This window comes from Sus scrofa, chromosome 14, assembly GCF_054392235.1.
Source record: "Sus scrofa isolate SSC_HxYL_T2T_F1_AM1 chromosome 14, Sscrofa_HxYL_maternal_Yorkshire_Landrace_v2.0, whole genome shotgun sequence".
NCBI lineage: Eukaryota > Metazoa > Chordata > Mammalia > Artiodactyla > Suidae > Sus > Sus scrofa.
The window spans coordinates 77,218,178-77,227,425 of record NC_139396.1 but is presented as its reverse complement, the minus strand read 5'-3'; the positions used below and the strand labels follow the sequence as shown (position 1 = coordinate 77,227,425).

The window sequence follows — 9,248 nt, the reverse complement described above, 5'->3', positions numbered from 1 at the left end:
CAGAACTTTGGCATTCTTTTGGGCTGCTTTGGAAGTATGGTAAAGACTGCTAGTTCCTCCCCAGATCCATTCTCCCCTTCATCCGTAATAACAAACCTTGACTTTCAGCTGTGCATATTACAATATTGAATAAAAATACATTTCCCAACTCTCTCTTGCAGCTATCACATTAACGTAACTAAGTTCTACCAATGAGGAGTGGATGCATTTGATTCTACCAATGAGTAGTGGAAGGCTCCTTGAACAAGAGAGGACGAGTGCCCTTTAATCTTCCCCTGTTCCTCCCAGCCAGCCTGGGAGGTGAATGCAATGGTTAGAGAGCCAGCAGCCACTCTGGATGATAGGGTTGTCTCGTGACTATAGAGGCCTGGCATGGTGGAAGAGAAATATCAGAGCTTCTTATGAGGGTATTGTATTCTTTCAGTGAAATAAAATATACGCAGAAATTGTTTGAATGAATGTCCAGGCAAAATAGGGAAGACCAATGCAAGCAAGGCATAGTTTCTATCCTAAGGAAACACAGGCAAGTGGGGTGAGAGACAAGGATGTTGTGTAAGCACACAGGTGGTGCACCTAACCTGAGTGGATGGTGCTGTGGTCTGGGAAGACTTTCTGGAGGAAGTAACCTCTTACAGGTGAATGGAATCTGGCCACCTGTTAGAAGAAGGGAATGGAAAAAAGTTTTCTTGGCAACAGGAGTTAAGAGTTGTTAACATTCATTAACACCCCCCAAGAGACTAGTCAGGGAGGGAAGCTAGAGTTGGAGTTTGGACTTTATCCTCAGAACAATGAGGGGCAAGTGAGAGAGGGAAAGGATAGGGGAACTAGAAAAGGAGTTTGACACCAAAGGCACACTTGGCCCTGACAAAGCACTCGAAATTTACTGGGAGGGTGTAAACACTGCATCAAGTGTTGGAAAAACAGGGCTGGATCCGGGCTCCACGGGGGTTCTTTTAGGAAAAAGAACAATTAGCCACGAAGTTGACTATTAACTTGAGATGAAAAAATAAATCAGGGATATTACTGGAGTTTTGGAGATTTGGGGCCCTTTCTTCAGTGTACGGGAGCTGCTTGCCCAGAAATCCTTCCAGACCGCAGCGAGGCCCCCCAAGACGATGCTAGAGAGGCCCCCTGGGGCGTAAACTGGGTCGACTTTTCCGCTTCAGAGGAGGGAACCCTCAACCACAGCAAACAGAACTTGTCGGTCGGTCGGTCTGGTGGACAGGCCTCCTGCTGGGCATGTGGGATTGGAAAGGGGGGCAGCACACTCAGAGCGGCCACTGACCCGCTCATGTCTGTGCGTTCCCTCCGCTCGCGCCCTCCCCAAGAGAGAGCACCCCCTACCCCACAGAGAGAGCACAATGTGGGGCGTATTGTGTGGGTCTCCGCGAGAAAACAGTCCCTCTTAACCACGGAGACCAGGCAGCAGCCACAGGGACCACCGCTTTCCTCACTCTGCATATACAAACGTGACCTCAAAAACACAACCCTTGTCTTTGGCATTTCTGGATTTAGAAATAAACATCACCCCAGACGTCCAAGAAAAAACGCCGGCCAGTTTATAGTCGCAGAGTCGTAGTTTTATTTTTAATGTTAAAAAAACATCGCAACGTTTGTCGCTGTTGAGATAAAATAACGAACTTCGGCAAGACAACAAGTAGCCATCAACACACAGCGCGAGACGGGGAGCTCTCTCCCAGGAGAAGTGTGCGACGAGGGTTTTGGGGGCTTTGCTGGCGGGGAGGCGCGGGGGCGGGGCACGGGGGGCGCCGTCGCTCAGTGAGGGGGCGGAGCAGGCGGTGCGGGGGCGCGCAGCGCAGGGGCCGGGCAGGAGGTGCGGGCCGGGCCCGGGGCGCTCAGTGCGGGGGGCGGGGCTCCGGGGGGCGCGCGGCGAGGCTCCGCGGGGCGGCGCTCCTTGGGCAAAGGGTGCAGACCCGGGGCGCGCGGCCCTAGCGGGCGCGCGGGGGCGGCGGGCGCGGCGCTGCCAATCGCAGACAAAGGCCGCCCCAGTGAATCATGTGGTGCCGGGGGAGGAAGTGCGGCTTGTTTTCTTTCCTCCAGTCGCCGGGCTCCGGGTGGAGTGTGATGCGTGGAGACCCCCGCGGGGGCGGCGGCTGCCGCGAGTCCCGATGAGGCCCGAGCGCTCCCGGCCGCGCCGCAGCGCCCCCGGACAGATGGAGGCTCCGCCGTGGGACCCCCTGCGCAACGACTCGCTGCCCCCTACGCTGACCCCCGCCGTGCCCCCTTACGTGAAGCTCGGCCTCACCATCGTCTACACCGTGTTCTACTCGCTGCTCTTCGTGTTCATCTACGTGCAGCTCTGGCTGGTTTTGCGCTACCGCCACAAGCGGCTCAGCTACCAGAGTGTCTTCCTCTTTCTCTGCCTCTTCTGGGCCTCTCTGCGGACGGTCCTCTTCTCCTTCTACTTCAAAGACTTCGTGGCGGCCAACGCGCTCAGCCCCTTCGTATTCTGGCTGCTCTATTGCTTCCCCGTGTGCCTCCAGTTCTTCACCCTCACGCTGATGAACTTGTATTTCACGCAGGTGAGTCGCGGGCAGCAGCCCCCGAGGGCGGGAGGCACCTGGCGGGCGTTCACCTGGCGGGGGCGATGGCAACTGCAGGCGGGGCCGGTCGCAGAGCCGCAGGGCTGAGAGTGTCGAAGGACGTAGCGCAGGTTCCAGGGTGGTCCGAGCCCCGTCCTACCTGCAGGCCTTTCTCCTCGGTTACGCCCACCCATGCCCAAAGGAGAAGAAGGAGAAGGCAAAGGAAAGTGAGGGCTGGAGGCCCCCCCGTCAGCCTCTGCCCTCGGCTCAGCATCACCCAGTGGGTCCGGGCCCTCCCCGCGTTGGGCTCGTGCGGCAGAATCGGTACTGAAGAGAGGTGTGCCCAGCAGGGACACTCGAACTCAGGAGTTTCCACTATAGCCCCTCATGGCAAAGCATCCAATCTCCAGCCTGGAAAGGCCATCCGCACGTTGGCCTCCAGATTGGGGCCAGACACCGGCTTTGCGGTGGCAGGATGGGACTGTCCTGGTTTGGATGGGATGTTTTGAGCTTTCGGCTTTGGAGCTCTGCTCAAATGCATCTTATTAAGTTCTTCCGCAGGATTGCTAAACAGCGGTCAGGGTGACACCCAGCTCCTGAGCTGGCGCGGCGGCGGGAGGTCAGGGTTACCGGCGGAGCTCATTTGAGAGGCCCCGAGAAAACGCCATAAAAGTTTACTGGGGCCCTTTTACAGGCACACAGGAGCCTTTTTATGAGGCGGATTGTTAGGAAGCTCACGGGAGACCGCACCAGTTCATTTGTTTTCTGTGATGGTTGACTTAATAAAGTACAGTAATTGTAAAGTACTTTGAAAATACTGTGTAAAGTATCACATGAAGGTGTATTAGCAAAAAGCAGTCATCGGCATCTCTGCCTCCCATTAGCTTTGCAAGCACTAAAATGTCCATTTTTGCTAGGATCCTTCCCAGGGGAGAAGCACTGACCATGTCACCTGGTGAGGGGAATGGAAGAACTGCTGTTCTGGGAGAGGCTTTTGTGCCAGGAAGCATTCCATTCCTTTGTCCTTATTTATGAAAAGAAAATGCTGTTGATTAAAAAAGGAAGAAACGGTAGAAAAGGGAGTGTATTGGTGTAGCAGGAGCCCCTGCCTGCAAATTTGGAGGAAATACTTTCTGCAAAAAACTACACCTGTATTATTTAGTAGCTATTATAATCTTATCAAAGGGATCTATACTCAAAGCCTTCTCCTGAATCCAGTGTATCAGCATATTTTCCAGTCCACAAGTAATGTGGATCATCTGTCTACATAGTACTTTTAAACCAGTTCAGGCAGTCAGCTACATTGCAGGCACTCCGGCTATTTACTTGGATCAGAAGGATGATTCTAACAAGATAGAAAAGTCAGGTGGCTTGATGTTACTTCAAGAATTGTGACAATGGTTTGGTTGCACATTGCAACCTTTCTTCTGGGCCCTTTGTGAGAAGAGAGGAAAGCATAGGGCGCTGCCCTTGCTCTCTGGCAAAATCACATGCACATTCTGTGCTCAGAGCTGGATTAGGGGCAGGGCGGCATTTTCTGCACCATCTGCTGGTTGGTGAGTAAATGCTGAGTGAGGGAAAGAGTGACCAGGCAGACAGCCTCTCAAGCGGAGAGGCCACAAGCTACCACCTTGGCTTCTTTATAACTCTCAGGTCTTGATTTCTTTTCTTTTCTTTTTTCTTTTCTTTTCTTGTCTTTTTAGGGCCACACCCATGGCACATGGAGATTTCCAGGCTAGGGGTCAAATTGGAGCTATAGCTGCCAGCCTTCACCACAGCCACAGCAACTGGGGATCCGAGCTGCCTTTGCGATCTATACCACAGGTCACCGCAATGCCGGATCCTTAGTGCACTGAGCAAGGCCAGGGATCAAACCTGCGTCCTCATGGATGCTAGTCAGGTTTGTTTTCGCTGAGCCGTGATGGCTACTCTGGGTCTTGATTTCTTTATATCTCCAGGGTGACTGGCAGGAGAAGGTGGCACTAACTCCTGGCACCTCTGACCTTGGCAGAGAAACCACTCCTTGGCTTTTTGACAGATACTCTGGTATTTCTGTTGCGTTATAAAAGGGTCCCTCTTTGACTCCCAGCTCCCGCACCTCTCTTCCTTTCCCCTCCTTCACGCCTCCTCTTAAGCAGGATTCTCTACACTGGCATGGCTCGAGCCCCATCTCAGAGTGTGTAAATCAGATTCCAGAGGTGGGGGATAGTGGGTAGCAATTAAGAAGCCTGTGCTATGTGCCAGGCATGGTTCTAAGTGGTCTGCCTTACCTGTTCTTCACATCGACCCCCTGAAGAAATATTGACGGTGCCCCTACTTTTCAGGGAGGTCCATATGACTCGCCCTAGGTCACACGGCCAATGAGCACTGGCGCCAGGAGTCATACCCACATCTGTGACTAAAGGATAAGCCTTTGTGGTACAGTATTTGAAACTTCTTAGAGCTGGGAAATGTACCCAGCTCTCAGTGTCCTCTGGGAGCTTGGCATCCAGTCGGGGAGATACCAAGTGTTCATCCAGGGTTCCCATTGTGGCTCATCAGGTTAAGAACCCAGCATAGTGTCCCCGAGGATGTGGGTTCCATCCCTGACCTCACTCAGTGGGGTAAGTATCTGGCATTGTTGCAAGCTGATGTGTAGGTTGCAGATGCAGCTTGGATCTGGCACTGCTGTGGCTGTGGCGTAGGCCGGCAGCTGTAGCTCCAATTCGACCTGTGGCCTGGGAACCTCCATGTGCCGAGGGTACAGTCCTAAAAAGACAAAAAAAGTGTTCATTAAACACAGCTAGGTAATAACCCAGGGGACTAAGGAGACTCGAGGGGGACCCTGTCCTCTGAGAGGAGGTGGGTTTGCACCACTTCCTAGGTGGGAGGGGGAAAAGGCAGTGGGAGGGGAGTAGTGCATTCAATTTGGTTCTGAGAGTAGAGGACACTTTTTTCTGTTGGTGATATGTCCTCTGTACCTGGCCCACTGTTCAGGGTGGCCTCCTCACATCCCGGAAGCTTCCCTGGTAAGCTGGGAAGAAGGGAACTCTTGCTCTCTCCTGAGGTTTTCATGCCCAGCCCTGGTACAGCACTCTCAGGGGCATGGGGATGCTTGAGTCCTGGCTGCTGGGGGAGCACCGTCACCCAGCCTCCCACCCACCCAGGCTGACACCTTGTGCAGGGCGCACGCCGTTCAGCTGTCAGCAGCCCCTGCCTGAAGACCCACATCTTAGGGTACCCTGGTAGTTGAGCAGGCTCAACTTGATTTACTGTTTCCCCTAATCACTGTTGTAAAACTGCTAGTTAGGTCACGGTTTCACCCCCTCTGAGGTCAACCACCCCGCTTCCTACCATCCTCAGTTATGAAAATGACATCCAGTTCAAATCTCCTGTCCAGGGCACGCCAGGCTTAGCATCTAGTGCTTGGGTAGTACCCCACACTCTTAGCCTCTGCCCCTGCATCTCTGGAGTCTGGCTCTGCTGGCGAGGGGACAGGGTTTCCTCAGGTGACTCTACCTGTGCATTCCCTGCCTTGCTCTGCTAGGGTAGTACCCCACACTCTAAGCCTCTGCCCCTGCATCTCTGGAGTCTGGCTCTGCTGGCGAGGGGACAGGGTTTCCTCAGGTGACTCTACCTGTGCATTCCCTGCCTTGCTCTGCCTCTCTGGGCGACTCTACCCAGGGCTGTGTCTACATCGTGGGATCCACTTCATCCTGGCCCCTCTGGCCACTTCCCTTCCATCCTAGTCCCGTCTTCAGGTGGGGCCGCACGGATGCCCACCCACTCTCCCCTCCCAGCTCCCACCTGCCCCTATTCGTTGTCTCCCTTCCTACGGGCCCTGCCCCCCGCAGGATACCCACTGGAATCAGGCACCATCCTCAGTCCCTGGCACCCTTGGACCTCCCTGGCACAAGTTGCCCTCTGCTAGGACTCCTTCCCCACAACCCACTTTGCTCTGATGTCTACACCTTCTGGCCTCAAGCATCCAGCTTGGCAAGTTTCTGTCCAGGGAGTGGGGCACCAGGTCCCTTCCTTTGTCATCCCCTGAGTTGTTCCCATGGAGCTTTCTTCTCAGGGACCTGGGCTGGAGGCTATCGTCATCACCCACAGTGGCCACTGCTCTCCTGCCAACAGGCTGATAACTTCCTGTCTCCCCTCTCCAGCTCCGGGCACAGGCTGCAGAGCTGGGAAGATGGTGGTTGCTAGCAGGCCCTGTGTGTGCTGTGTGCATGTCTGGCTCCAAGTGTCTGGGGAATCTCCTGGGAGCTCTGAGTATTGAGTCCCTGTGGTTTCCAGCTCCGGGCCTGGCTGGGGGTCCAGCAGACCCCCACTCTCCTGCTGCCCTAGAAGTGAGAGGGCCAGGCTGGAGCAGAGGCATTTACTCCAGAGCCTGTTCTTCTAACACTGTGTTAATTTGCCTTTTTTTTTTTTTTTTTCTTTTTAGGGCCACACCCGTGGTATATGGAAGTTCCCAGGCTAGGAGTCACATCAGAACTACAGCCATGGACCTATGCCACAGCCACAGCAACTCAGGATCTGAGCCGAGTCTGATACCTACGTCACAGCTCACCACAACACCGGATCCTTAGCCCACTGAATGAGGCCAGGGATTGCACTTGCATCCTCATGGATCCTAGTCGGGTTTGTTAACCACTGCGCCATGAAAGGAACTCCTAATTTGCTTTTTTTATCAGGGCTTAGAGGGGCCAGACTCTGAGACCTGAGGTGTGCAGGGGTCTCTGTGCACAAGGTATGGTGCCTCCCCCCCCCCGCTCCAGGTCGTACAGTAGAGGCCTTCAGGCCAAGGCTGCCACTTTCTGGGCCAGGGCAGCTCTACAAGGCAGGCATGTCTGCAGAGCTGGGGTGGGGGCGGGGGGCAGGGGGAGCTCAGTGACACTGGGCAGCCTTATCTCTCAGCTGTTTTCCATCAGAATTACGTGTCTGGACCTCAGACTCTTGGGGTTCCTGGGTTTGGCTGAATGCGGTGGGCTCAGCTTCCTCCTGGTTCAGCCTTTTCTTGAACCCCGGGGCAGATTCCTGCCATGACAGGCTGATTTGAGGAAGGAAAAGGGGAAGTGAGCCCTCTCGGGTCGGGGAGAGGTGATGTGATTAGTGGACACTGACGCAGGAGCCAGGAACTGCCACGCCTTAGAGGGCGGCTGTGAAGCTGCAGGGGGATTACGGTGGGACCCGAGGTTCCTGGTGGGTGTTGGAGCTCATGGTGGGGGCCTGAGGCTCCTGGTGGGTGCTGAAGCTCATGGCAGGGGCAGCTGGAGTTCATGGTGGGTGTTGGAGTTAATAGTGGGAGTTTGGGGTTCATGGTAGGTGTTGGAGGTCATGGTGGGTGTTGGGGCTCATGGTGGGTATTGGAATTCCTAGTGGGAGTCTGGGGTTCAGGGTGAGTGTTGGAGCTCATGGTGGGGGCCTGGGAGTCCTTGTGGGTCATCAAAGGCCTGTGAGTCAGGAGGCAGCAGGGGCCCTGTGGACAGAGCTGGGTTTGCCCCAGCGTGCTTCCCGTGGCCAGGTACCAACCTGCTCCAGGATAAGGGCTGCCCCAGTTCTCCTTGGCCCCGGGTCGGAGCAGGTTAAAGGGATACCGTCCCTGCTGTGTCCCTTAGCGCCTCCTATCCCTCTGCTAAGATGCTCTTTGTGCATTTCCTAATAGCCTGAGCCCAGGCTCTGGCCAAACCGAAGTCCTGAAGGTCAGGCCCCTGCACTGGCTCAGCTCTTTATCAACCCACCATGTCACTGAAATAACTTCTCCCACCAAGTTACGAGTTTCATGTTTGTGAAAGGGCAGTGACCCTGGGCCTGCCTTTGGGGAGAGGTTGGAAACCACAGTCACTACAGCTGCAGCTCCTGACGTAGAGCTGAGGCCTGGGGAAGTCCAGCACCCCAGCCCTTCACTCTGCAGATGAGCCAATGCAGGCTTCGAGGAGCCTGGTGACCTGTCCAGCCAGGACGAGTGCTGGCTGTGCACGACACCCCCAACTCAAAGTTGCATCCTGGTCCCCATGCCCACTGACAGGGAACGAGGAGGCCGCTGAGGATCTGACCCTGAGACCCTGCCTTTAGCTCCACTGGGAAGGAGGGACTAAGTGGATCCTATTGGCTCTGGGCTGTCAGTTTAATGAAGAAATGTTTACTGAGTCTGTTGGGTGCCAGGCCCTCATCTAGGAGTTGTGAAGCTTCTAGGCCTCCTGATGATTAAGAAGCAATGAGAACACAGGAGGCAAGCCTCTGCTGGCCCCCAGGTATTTTATTTCACAGCTGGGACTCCACAGACACACAGAGGCAAGAAATCCTCACCTCTGCACCTTGTTGTGGACTCTTGACCCCTGGCACTTGCGGCTCCTTGCAGGCACTCAGTGGGCTCACGGCCACAGAGCGGTGTGTGTGTGTGTGTGTGTGTGTGTGTGTGTGTGTGTTTGTGTGTGCATACAAGCACAGGACCAGAGAGCGGTGTGTGTGTGTGTGTGTGTGTGTGTTTGTGTGTGCATACAAGCACAGGACCAGAAGTTTCCTTATTAGCATTTAGTCTGCCATCTTCCACTAGCTCCTCTAGGAAGTCACTTCCTAATTTTACTTCTGAAAATTTCCCCCCAAGAAGAAGCTTTCTGATTTCATAGCCCAGATTCCCCAGATCTCTCCTTGAAGCTCTAGCTCTTTCTCCCCCTGTCCGCACGGTTGCTGCCGATGTCAGGTGAACCGAATTTCCTCAGC

At 54.7% G+C, this 9,248-nt stretch overlaps 1 protein-coding gene across 3 annotated transcripts in view; it reads left to right on the top strand.

Annotated features, from left to right (window-relative positions):
• The first annotated feature begins 2,059 nt into the window (after positions 1 to 2,059).
• Positions 2,060 to 9,248, top strand: part of GPR137B (G protein-coupled receptor 137B) — a 56,110-nt gene continuing 48,921 nt past the window's right edge. For all 3 annotated transcript variants that reach the window (XR_014827832.1, XR_014827833.1, XM_021072472.2), the window contains exon 1: positions 2,060 to 2,543. Coding sequence is in view for 1 of the 3 variants with exons in the window: in XM_021072472.2 (XP_020928131.2) it covers positions 2,130 to 2,543 (414 nt within the window). In the remaining 2 variants the exon portion in view is untranslated. The remainder of the gene's footprint in view (positions 2,544 to 9,248) is intronic.